The sequence below is a fragment of the Anolis sagrei genome, chromosome 2, assembly GCF_037176765.1.
Source record: "Anolis sagrei isolate rAnoSag1 chromosome 2, rAnoSag1.mat, whole genome shotgun sequence".
Classification (NCBI taxonomy): Eukaryota; Metazoa; Chordata; class Lepidosauria; order Squamata; family Dactyloidae; genus Anolis; species Anolis sagrei.
Genome location: NC_090022.1, coordinates 302,983,041 through 302,995,386, shown reverse-complemented (window position 1 = coordinate 302,995,386; position 12,346 = coordinate 302,983,041). Strand labels below are relative to the sequence as shown.

Here is a 12,346-nt window from a genome sequence, read left to right as displayed (position 1 = left end):
TGGATGATGACCCATGAGTTCTCTTCCAACTCTAGGATTCTAGGATTCTTCATTGCTCCCATTTCATAGAACCGTTGAGCTGGAAGAGACTTCTTGGGTCATCCACTCCAACCCCATTCTGCCAAGAAGTCGAGCCCTGCTCAGGTCTTGCAAGTCAAGGCAGCCTCTGTGGTTTCTCCAGTGGATCTTATTCACTGGAATGAGATCTTTGTCCTGTCCTACTTCCTTTAACCTTCCCCTTGACCTGTCTAGAAAGCTCTGTCTTCTTCTGATGCGCCGAACCAGGACTTGGAGGGAGAGCTCAGACCTGGGTTCTTGCTCTGAGGCCCATGGGCTGGTGCTCTGTTATCACTCCAGGACCTCCACAGAGCTCTCCTCCAGCACCACGGTTCAAGGGCATGGGTTTTCTTCTGAATGAGTGGTTATTATTATTATTATTATTATAACTTTATTTGTACCCCGCTAGCATCTCCCGAAGGACTCGATGCGGCTCACATAGGCCGAAGCCTCGAAAACACAATACAACACATCATAACACAACAATAAAACAAAAGCAAATCAAAATAGTTAAGCAGTAACAACAACAGTAACGATACGTCGGACACTTTAAAACTGGGCCGGCCAGAGCAATGAGTACAAGGTTAAAAGTGCTGAGATGGCGGGAGGAACATAGGAATTGGATAAGTGCGGTGTGCAGCGATCTTAATTCTACTAAAGTGCTTCTAGGACTTGGTGATGGGAATTCCTAGTCTGAGAAGGCACAACGGAACAGCCAGGTTTTTAGGTTCCTTCTGAAAACTGCCAGAGTAGGGGCCTGGCGAAGATCTTTTGGGAGGGCGTTCCAAAGTCGGGGGCCGCCACGGAAAAGGCCCTGTCCCGTGTCCCCACCAAGTGCACTTGCGATGTGGGTGGGATCACGAGCAGGGCCTCCCCAGATGATCGGAGTGAGCGTGTGGGTTCGTAGACAACGATGCGGTCACGCAGGTAGGGTGGTCCCAAACCATTCAGGGCTTTGTAGGTAAGCACCTGCACCTTGAATTGGGCTCGGAAAATAAATGGCAGCCAGTGGAGCTCCTTTGAACAGGAGGGTTGACCTCTCTTGATAATGAGCCCCGGTTAGCATCCTGGCTGCTGCCCGCTGGACCAATTGGAGTTTCCGAGCCGTTTTCAAGGGCAGCCCCACGTAGAGCGCATTGCAGTAGTCCATTCTAGAGGTGACCAAGGCATGGACCACCCCGGCCAGATCAGCCTTCGCGAGGTACGGGCACAGCTGGCGCACAAGTCTTAATTGTGCAAAGGCCCTCCCGGATACCACCGACACCTGAGCCTCAAGTGTGAGCGATGAGTCCAAGAGGACACCCAAACTGCGGACCTGGAATGTGTCCAGAGGACACACAAGCTGGAATGTGTCCAGAGGAGGGCGACTAAAATGATCAAGGGTCTGGAGAACAAGCCCTATGAGGAGAGGCTTAGGGAACTGGGCATGTTTAGCCTGAAGAAGAGAAGGATGAGAGGAGATATGATAGCCATGGATAAAGATGTGAGAGGAAGCCACAGGGAGGAGGAGGGAGCAAGCTTCCTTTCTGCTTCCCTGGAGACTAGGACACGGAACAATGGCTTCAAACTACAAGAGAGGAGATTCCATCTGAACATTAGGAAGAACTTCCTGACTGTGAGAGCCGTTCAGCAGTGGAACTCTCTGCCCTGGAGGGAGTGTGGTGGAGGCTCCTTCTTTGGAAGCTTTTAAGCAGAGGCTGGATGGCCATCAGTCAGGGGTGATTTGAATGCAACATTCCTGCTTCTTGGCAGAATGGGGTTGGACTGGATGGCCCATGAGGTCTCTTCCAACTCTTTGATTCTATGATTCTAGGGGGAGTGTAACCCCGTCCAGCACAGGTTGCCACCCTATACCCCGATCTGGCTTGCGATCGACCAGGAGGACCTCTGTCATGTCGGGATTGATCTTCAGCTTGTTCCTCCTCATCCAGATCGACACAGCGGCCAGGCACTCGTCCAGCACCCGAGGGGCTTCCTTGGAAGTAGGTGGAAAGGAGTAGTGGAGTTGTGCGTCATCCGCATGGTTGGTGCAGCTGGGGATGATGGTGAGGAAGGTGGGCTAGAACAGGTAAGGATAGCAACACCCTGAGCTCCTGGAGGGGATGAGGGTCTCTGCAGCTGCAAAGAAGCTCTGCTGGGGAGGGTCTACAGCCTCCGCTGAGCCTCCTAGAATCATAGAATAGAATCATAGAATCCAAGAGTTGGAAGAGATCTCCTGGGCCATCCAGTCCAACCCCATTCTGCCAAGAAGCAGGAATATTGCATTCAAATCACCCCTGACAGATGGCCATCCAGCCTCTGCTTAAAAGCTTCCAAAGAAGGAGCCTCCACCACACTCCCTCCGGGGAAGGCAGAGAGTTCCACTGCTGAACGGCTCTCACAGTCAGGAAGTTCTTCCTCATGTTCAGATGGAATCTCCTCTCTTGTAGTTTGAAGCCATTGTTCCCTTGCGTCCTAGTCTCTCTCCAGGGAAGCAGAAAGGAAGCTTGCTCCCTTCTCCTCCCTGTGGCTTCCTCTCACATATTTATACATGGCTATCATATCTCCTCTCAGCCTTCTCTTCTTCAGGCTAAACATGCCCAGCTCCTTAAGCCGCTCCTCATAGGGCTTGTTCTCCAGACCCTTTATCATTTGAGTCGCCCTCCTCTGGACACATTCCAGCTTGTCAATATCTCTCTTGAATTGTGGTGCCCAGAATTGGACACAGTATTCCAGGTGTGGTCTAACCAAAGCAGAATAGAGGGGTAGCATGACTTTGCTGGACCTAGACACTATGCTCCTCTTGATGCCTGAGGCCAAAATCCCATTGGCTTTTTTTGCCGCCACATCACATTCCTGGCTCATGTTTAACTTCCTCCCTACGAGGACTCCAAGATCTTTTTCACACGTACTGCTCTGGAGCCAGGCGTCACCCATTCTGTATCTTTGCATTTCATTTTTTCTGCCAAAGTGGAGTATCTTGCATTTGTCACTGTTGAACTTCATTTTGTTAGTTTTGGCCCATCTCTCTAATCTGTCAAGATCGTTTTGAATTCTGCTCCTGTCCTCAAAACGATCTTGACAGATTAGAGAGATGGGCCAAAACTAACAAAATGGTCCACTGTGAGGGGGGAGTTCCTTGGACTGAGGTCAGAGAGGCTCTCGGTGACCCTGAAGGCACTTCTGGGCTTGAGGAAAGGAGCCTCCTTAGCCAGAGAATGCGGTCAGAAGGAAATCCTGTGCAAGTCCACCTATGGAAGCAACCAAGCATTAGGGACTGGTGCAGAACATCCCCATTCAAGGTTGCCCATGTGCCATTCCAGGCATGTAGCCGAGGGGGGGGGGGGGCTTGAGGGGCTTCAGCCCCCCCCCCCCAAAATGCATATAATCATAGATTCTATGAGTTTGGGGGGGGGGGGGGGCTGAAGCGTCTAGAGCAGTGGTTCTCAACCTGTGGGTCTCCAGATGTTTTGGCCTTCAACTCCCAGAAAGCCTAACAGCTGATAAACTGGCTGGGAATTCTGGGAGTTGCAGGCCAAAACACCTGGAGACCCACAGGTTGAGAACCACTGTTCTAGACATTGGAGACTCCAAGTCCCACCATTCCTCACAGCCTCAGCCACTTAAGCGGCTGAGGAGGAAAAGGAAGGGGGCTGAGGACTGAGGAGGTCTCATTTTCTGCTGCTCCAGAGACTGGGACACAACGGAGCGACGGATTAGGGTTGGGCCTGTGATTGTGTCTAATGATCAGGGTCCTCTGGATGTTGGGAGTGACAATGAGGTCTCTGTATCTAATGATGAGGTTGCTTCAGATGCAGAAAATGACAATGGGATTCCTGTTCAAAGGGATTTTTCTGAGGGGAACGTTCCTGAAGGGTTTGAGGATGACGGTCTGTTCCCCAGGCCTGAATTGCTACTAAAAAAATTCCCAAGGCTTTGAGCCTGAGAAAGGCTAGGCACTTGGACCGGCTGCAGAAATTAATGAGCCAGTAGTTAGGAGGAGTGCTTTCAGTCAGCAAAGACAAACAAACCAGGCTCTCAGGTGCTCTGCCACATTGCAGGAGAGATTGATCGCAGATTCAAAGCTGAGAAGAAATTCTTTCCTGGACGCTTTGGGATATAGAATAGATTAGAGCAGTGGTTCTCAACCTGGGAGTCGGGACCCCTGGGGGGGTCGTAGGGGGGGGGGTGTCAGAGGGGTCACCAAAGACCATCAGAAAACACAGTATATTCTGTTGGTCATGGGGGTTCTGTGTGGGAAGTTTGGCGGAATTGTATCATTGGTGAGCTTCAGAATGCTCTTTGATTGCAGGTGAACTATCAATTCCAGCAACTACAACTCCCAAATGTCAAAGTCTGTTTTCCCCAAACTCCACCAGTATTCACATTTGGGCATATGGAGTATTCGTGCCAAGTTTGGTCCAGATACATCATTGTTTGGGTTAACAGTGCTCTCTGGATGTAGGTGAACTACAGCTCCCAAACTCAAGGTCAATATCCACCAAACCCTTCCAGTATTTTCTCTTGGTCATGGGAGTTCTGTGTGCCATGTTTAGTTCTATTCCATCATCGTTGGAGTCCAGAATGCTCTTTGATTGTAGGTGAACTATAAATCCCAGCAAGTACAACTCCCAAATTACAAAATCAATCCCCCCAACCCCACCAGTATTGAAATTTGAGCGTATTAGGTATGCGTGCCAAATTTGGTCCAGTGAATGAAAATACATCCTGCAGATCAGATATTCATATGATGATACATAACAGTTGAAAAATTACAGCTATGAAGTAGCAATGGAAATAATGTTATAGTTGGGGGTCAACACAACATGAGGAACTGTATTAAGGGGTCGCAGCATTAGGAAGGTTGAGAACCACTGTTCTAGAGGCATTTCTCCTGACGTTTCGCCTGCATCTATGGAGGCGAAACGTCAGGAGAAATGCCTCCAGACATGGCCCTGTAGCCCGAAAAAACCCACAAGAACCTAGTGATTCCAGCCATGAAAGCCTTCGACAATACAATGAGCCAGTAGTTAGGAGAAGTGCTTTCAGTCAGCAAAGACAAACCAGGCTCTCAGCCGCTCTGCCAGATTGCAGGAGAGATTGATCGCATATTCAAAGCTGAGAAGAAATCCTTTCCTGGACGCTTGGGATATAGAATAGATTAGGGGATAAAAGTGCCAAGTACGGAATTTGTAGCCAGACGAAGCAATGTTGGAATTGAGTCACGACATCATCTCAGGTCCCTGGCAGCCTTGCCTTGGATAGATTCCTGTATTACGTACCTTGTTATTTCCATGCTGAAGTGCCTGGTTTGATTCATGCTCAAGTTTTGGGGTTTTGTCTTAGAAGTTCCTGTATTTGTTATCGTGAACTCTGATGGACTGATTTCCTGGACTTGTTGTTACTACCTATCTTTTCTACCTAACTGGATTTACCTATTTTTGTGGATTGCTTTTTTACTGTCACTGTTTTGAGTTATCTTCAATAAACTGCTTGCATTTTACTCAGCTGTGTGGTGTTTAAGGTCAGGGGGCTTCCTAGTCTGGAGTGCAACAGATTCCTCTTAAACATTGGGAAGAACTTCCTAACTGTGTTTAGTAGCGGAATATGCTGTGGATGGAGCCTCCTTCCTTCTCTGGAGGTTTCAAAGCAGAGGGTTGGGGAGGGCTCTGACTGGGCATTTCTGCCTGGCAGAAGGGCTGGGTGGCCTCTGGGGGGTCTCTTCTTCCAACTTTATAATTCAGTCAGTTCTTGTGGGTTTTTTCGGGCTATATGGCCATGTTCTAGAGGCATTCTCTCCTGACGTTTCGCCTGCATCTATGGCAAGCATCCTCAGAGGTGAGGTCTGCTGGGACTGGGAAAAAAAGGGGTTTATATATCTGTGGAATGACCAGGGTGAGACAAAGGGCTTTTGTAAGTTGGGCTGGGTGTGGATCTTTCAGCTGACCACTTTAGCATACAATGGGCTGACTGTGCCTGGAGCAAAACTCTTCTTGAAAGGGGATTAGATGTCACAACCACCATGTCAGACTACACAGAGAAGTCATTGAAATCCACAAACATGTGGACAATTTCAACAGAAAGGAAGAAACCATGAAAATGAACAAAATCTGGCTACCAGGATTAAAAAACTCTAAAATTAAAACAGCAGAGAGAAAAACAGGCAGGGACATCTAATCACCTTTCAAGAAGAGTTTGCTCCGGGCACAGTCAGCCCATTGTATGCTAATCAAGGTGGTCAGCTGAAAGATTCACACCCAGCCCAACTTACAAAAGCCCTTTGTCTCCACAGATATATAAACCCCCCTTTTTCCCCAGTCCCAGCCGACCTCACTCCCTCTGAGGATGCTTGCCATAGATGCAGGCGAAACGTCAGGAGAAATGCCTCTAGAACATGGCCATATAGCCCAAAAAAACCTACAACAACCCATTCCCACCTAGCTCCAGCAGACAAGAGTCCTTTGTCCCATCCTGGTCATTCCACAGATATATAAACCCATTTTTCCTACTTCCAACAGACCTCACTACCTCTGAGGATGCTTGCCATAGATGCAGGCGAAACGTCAGGAGAGAATGCCTCTAGAACATGGCCATATAGCCCGGAAAAACCCACAAGAACTGAGTGATTCCAGCCATGAAAGCCTTCGACAATTTATAATTCAGTGATTCCACGCCACGGTCTCGTCTCACTTGTGTCCTTTATTCAACCAGAGAGGGTGAACACTCAGGATCAACGCAATCAGAAATCCCCATTCTGTTGGGCGCCTATGGCGAAACAGTTCAGAGGCTGCCCACCCGCCCCCTCCCAGTTCCTCCCAGTTGCCCCACTTCAAAGGCTCCCCTTTTGCAGCACATCTAGCCCAGCATGGAGAGAAACCAGCGGAGCAGCCCTTCTCCCAACACACCAAAGTCTCAACAGGGACGGAGAAGGAGGAAAGGGAAGCGGAGGAGACCTGGAGACTTCCACCAATGACCTCAATCTCAGGAGAGACTCCACGCCTGATTTCGACCCATGTACAAAAGTCCAAAGGCGGCAGCAGCAAGGACGCCTCAAAGTTCATTGTGCTGAAGGCCTCGAGAGATCCTGCCAGAGATGTCCTGAAGGTGCTTCTTGACCTGAGGGCAGAGAGGAAAACCCAGGCGTTACTCCCGTTGGAAACAGCAACCTTCTACAAGCCTCCTATCCTAGTTAATAGTTGTGTATATAATTCCGAACTCAAGAACGAGAAACAGAATGTTGGTGGGCAGGAAAAGAGATTTAAAGATGGGCTCAAAGCCAACCTTAAAAATTCTGGCATAGACACTGAGAACTGGGAAGCCCTGGCTCTTGAGTGCTCCAGCTGGAGGTCAGCTGTGACCAGCAGTGCTGTAGAATTTGAAGAGGCACGAATGGAGGGCGAAAGGGAGAAGCGTGCCAAGAGGAAGGCACCTCAAGCCAACCCCGACCGGGACCGCCTTCCACCTGGAAACCAATGCCCTCACTGCGGAAGAAGATACAGAGCAAGAATAGGGCTCCACAGCCACATACGGATCTACTCCCAGGATACCACTTTTGGAGGCCCATCATCCTCGGACTACGAGGGATTGCCTAAGTAAGTAAGTAATAATTCAGATTGCCTACTGTATTGTATAGGTGTGCACTGGCATGCGGTTTTCCTTAACTCTAGGTTGTGGGAGGGGCTGCAGACCATGTGACCAGATCTGGGATTGTTCAGGACTCAGACTCCATTTTAGAAGTCAGGAGAAACAGAATACTCTATTAGACTCTCAGAACAGAGAGATGCTTTAGATGTTGTTGTTAAGATTCCAAGAAAGATGCCCTGTGTTAATTGCATGGAGAAACTGTTTCAAATCCTATCTGTAACTGAACTGATATGCAAAGTCCCTGTACGCTGAGTACATGAAGTTTGTGAGTAAACCAACTATGTTACTTTTAAAGAAGTCTGCTTATTTTTGGTCTCTTGAGAGCATGATTTAAACCAAGATGTTTTAAGGGAGAGGAGATGTTTTTGGAGCAACTGAAAACACACCTAAAACTCTGCTATATATACCTTTTGTGCACTGGCATATCTTTGTCCCTAATGGTTATTTATTATTTATTTATTTATTTAGAACTTTTATGTAGCAGTCTTCTCAACCTCTAGAGAGGGACTCAGGCCGGTTTACAACATGATTCAAAAACTAGTTTAAAATATCACACCATAAAACACATTAATACAAAAAAACATTAAAAGCAATCACATAATTACGTAAAGCCAAGTCGTCCAAAAGATATCACAATTCATTCCCATCCATCCGTGTGGCCAGAAGTTCTTGATTCACTCATCAAATGCTAAATTCCAGAGCCAAGTTTTCACCAATTTTCTAAAAATCAGGAGGGAAGGGGCAGTTCTAATCTCCAGTGAGAGAGAGTTCCAGGGCCAAGGGGCCACCACCAAGAAGGCCCTCACCCTCGTCCCCACCAGACGTGATTGCGAAGGTGGTGGGACCGAGAGCAGAGCCCCCCTGGAAGATCTTAACAACCTTGATGGTTCATAGGGGAGAATCCATTCAGACAGGTAAACTGGGCCAGAGTTGTTTAGGGATTTATAGGTCAAAACCAGCACTTTGAATTGTGTTCGGAAGCTAATTGGCAGCCAGTGGAGCTGACGCAACAGAGGAATAGTATGCTCCCTGTATCCTGCTCCTGTTAGTAGTCCGGCTGCTGCTCATTGGATTAGTTGAAGCTTCCGGGCAGTCTTCAGAGGCAACCCCACGTAGAGAGCGTTGCAGTAGTCTATATGGGATGTAACCAGAGCGTGGACCACCGTGGCCAGATCAGGCTTCTCAAGGTACGGGCGCAGCTGGCGCACAAGCTTTAATTGTGCAAAAGCTCCCCTGGTCACCGCTGAGACCTGGGTTTCCAGGCTCAGCGATGAGTCCAGGATCACTCCCAAGCTGCGAACCTGCGCCTTTAGGGGGAGTGGGACCCCGTCTAACACAGGCTGTCACCCTATGCCCTGTTCGGCCTTTCGACTGACCAGGAGGACGTCTGTCTTGTCTGGATTTAGTTTCAATCTGTTGGCCCTCATCCAGTCCGTCACAGCGGCCAAGCACCAGTTCAGGACTTCAACAGCCTCCTTAGTTCAAAGAGATATCTCGGTACATCAGTTTAACAGCTGAGAAACCCAATTGCCTTGTGGATATTTACCACTAGGGAGGAGGTTGACTCAAGCTGAATTTCCCCAAATGGTTATGCATGTCATTTTCCAAAAGGTTATGGAGATTTCCATTTCCCCAAAATTCCATTCGTTCCTATCTGCTTTTGTCTGAGGGAGAGGCACCGCTGGAGCAGCCACACTTGTCTCTTGCACAACTCAGGCAAGGAATATTAATTGTGCATTTTAAATGGTGCGGTGAAGGAGCGTAATCCCATATTAATGTTGCTTCGTGTTATGCTCACTTTAGGACATCAAGGGCTGTTGTGGCACCTGAGAGACACAATGAAGTGGGCAGCGGGAAGGCGCATCTACACTGTTGAATGGGTGCAGTTTGACTTCCCTGCCTCAATGCTATGTGTGATGATTCTTACCTCGCAGGCTGAAGTAGGAGCCTGAGATGTCAGTAAGCAGGCCTCCCTTTTGAGAGTGTAAGCGAGGGAGGCGGACATCTTGGGAGGGTAAGAGTAGAAGAGGGGAGGAGCTGGAGCTCTCTCCGGATTGGAGAAAGGGGGAGATTGATTTTTGGCTTTGAAGGAAGAGGGTGATTTTTTGGGAACAGAGTAGAGAGGCGGATTTTTGGTGAGCAAAGATTTTTTACTGTCAGAGGGCATTGGGGACAGGCGATTCTACATTTATTTGGCCAGGAGGGTCAAAGTAGACGCCTGTGTGCTTGTGTTGGATTTATTACACAAGTGGTTTGCTCCCTGGGGTCAGAGTAGTTGGCTGTTAGAGAACTCGGCCTAGAGTGTAGCTATTTGCTCTGGGGACAACCGGGTTAGGTTTGTCTGGGGAACTCACTGCTACTGTGTCAGGGTAGAGTGAGGAGTCTTGCTCATAACTAAGTTAAGAAACCCGTTTAAATAACCATTAAGAACATTGAGCCTCTGCCACCATTCAAGCTTGTGCGCCTCGTTAAAGAAGATAGTTGTTTGTTCAAATATATTAATAAGCATTTCTCTAGTTCAGCTTTGAAGCAGCCTCAGTAGTGGTTCATTCTGTGAGGCTAATTCCAGTGGTTTTTAACATCTTTACATCTCCAGTCATTTCAGAGAGCCAAAGGGAGAGCTGGTGGGCAGGAAGGGATTTACCTCAGGGACAACATATCTAGTATTCCCAAATTACTTTGGGTGGTGGTGGCAGCAACTCTATCAGAGTATACACATTACTTCAACAATCATCTAAACCAGTGTTTCTCAACCTGGGGGTCGGGGACCCCTGGAGGGGTCGCGAGGGGGTGTCAGAGGGGTCACCCAAGGTCACCATAAAACACAGTATTTTCCGTTGGTCATGGAGGTTCTGTGTGGGAAGTTTGGCCCAATTCAATCATTGGTAGGGTTCAGAATGCACTTTGATTGTAGGTGAACTATAAATCCCAGCAACTACAATTCCCAAATGTCAAGGTCTATTTTCCCCAAATTCCACCAGTGTTTACATTTGGGCATATTGAGAATTCATGCCAAGTTTGGTCCAGATCCATCATTGTTTGAGTCCACATGCTCTCTTGATGTAGGTGAACTACAACTTTCAAAACTCAAGGTCAATGCCCACCAAACACTTCCAGTATTTTCTGTTGGAGTTCTGTGTGCCAAGTTTGATTCAATTCCATCATTGCTGAAGTTCAGAATGCTCTTTGATTGTAGGTGAACTATAAATCCCAGCAACTACAGCTCCAACAGGACAAAATCAATACCTTCCCCCAATCCCACCAGTATTCAAATTTGGGCGTATTGGGTCTTTGTGCCAAATTTGGTCCAGTGAATAAAATACATCCTGCATATCGGATATTTACATTACTATTCATGACAGCAGCAAAATGACAGTTATGAAGTAGCAATGAAACTAATTTTATGGTTGGGGGTCACCATAACATGAGGAAGCGGATTAAGGGGTCCTGGCATCTAGATCTAAGGAAGTCATGCTACCCCTCTATTCTGCTTTGGTTAGACCACATCTGGAATATTGTGTCCAATTCTGGGCACCACAATTCAAGAGAGATATTGACAAGCTGGAATGTGTCCAGAGAAAGAGGGCGGCTAAAATGATCAAGGGTCTGGAGAACAAGCCCTATGAGGAGCGGCTTAAGGAGCTGGGCATGTTTAGCCTGAAGAAGAGAAGGCTGAGAGGAGATATGATGAGGGCCATGTATCAATATGTGAGAGGAAGCCACAGGGAGGAAGAGGGAGCAAGCTTGTTTCCCGCTTCCTTGGAGACTAGGACGCAATGGAACAATGGCTTCAAACTACAAGAGAGGAGATTCCATCTGAACCTGAGGAAGAACTTCCTGACTGTGAGAGCCGTTCAGCAGTGGAACTCTCTGCCCCTTGTGGAGTGTGGTGGAGGCTCCTTCTTTGGGAGCTTTGAAACAGAGGCTGGATGGCCATCTGTCAGGGGTGCTTTGAATGCAACATTCCTGCTTCTTGGCAGAATGGGGTTGGACTGGATGGCCCATGAGGTCTCTTGCAACTCTAGGATTCTAGGATTCTATGATTCTAAGGTTGAGAACCATTGATCTAAACGCTCCGTGCCAGAGTCGTGTTGGTGTCCAGCAGCGTGATTTGTTTTGAGATATCAGTCCATGATTTTTTAAAGTGGTGCCAACAGGTGGGATGTATTAGAAATAATAACCCCCCAGGATCCAGGATGGATGATTTCTTTACAATTGGTGTACAGCTGTGGGATTGATAATCTATAATCCCTTAGAGCGGTGCCAAGGTATAACCTAGGCTCTCCGATGATTTCATTATACTATGGAACCCTAGGAGTTGTGGTTTGGTGAGGCCCCAGAACACTTCCATAGAGAAAAAGCTTGTAAAAGTACAACTCCCATGATCCCTAGAACACTGAGCCAGGGCAATTCAAGTGGCATCAAACTATATTCTACATTCTACAGTGTGGATGCATCTATGAAAGCTGATGCTCCCAAGTTGGTTCTCTTGGTGAATCTCAAAAGTACAATTTTACAGACTCAGCCCAGACTAATAGCTGTGTCTGTTGTGGCTGAGCTAGTTTCTGACGATGAGGATGAGTTTCAGGTTCCTGGCTCTTTGTCTGTGCCTCAAATCTCTGAGCCTGCTTCCAAGGCTCTCACAGACAGACAGTGCTGTGTCAAC

At 47.9% G+C, this 12,346-nt stretch overlaps 1 protein-coding gene across 2 annotated transcripts in view; it reads right to left on the bottom strand.

The window, feature by feature from the left end:
* Positions 1 to 6,715: 6,715 nt before the first annotated feature.
* Positions 6,716 to 12,346, bottom strand: part of LRPAP1 (LDL receptor related protein associated protein 1) — a 30,287-nt gene continuing 24,656 nt past the window's right edge. For both annotated transcript variants that reach the window (XM_067464723.1, XM_067464722.1), the window contains one exon: positions 6,716 to 7,152. In XM_067464723.1, the coding sequence (XP_067320824.1) occupies positions 7,087 to 7,152 (66 nt within the window). In that variant the 3' untranslated portion in view covers positions 6,716 to 7,086. The remainder of the gene's footprint in view (positions 7,153 to 12,346) is intronic.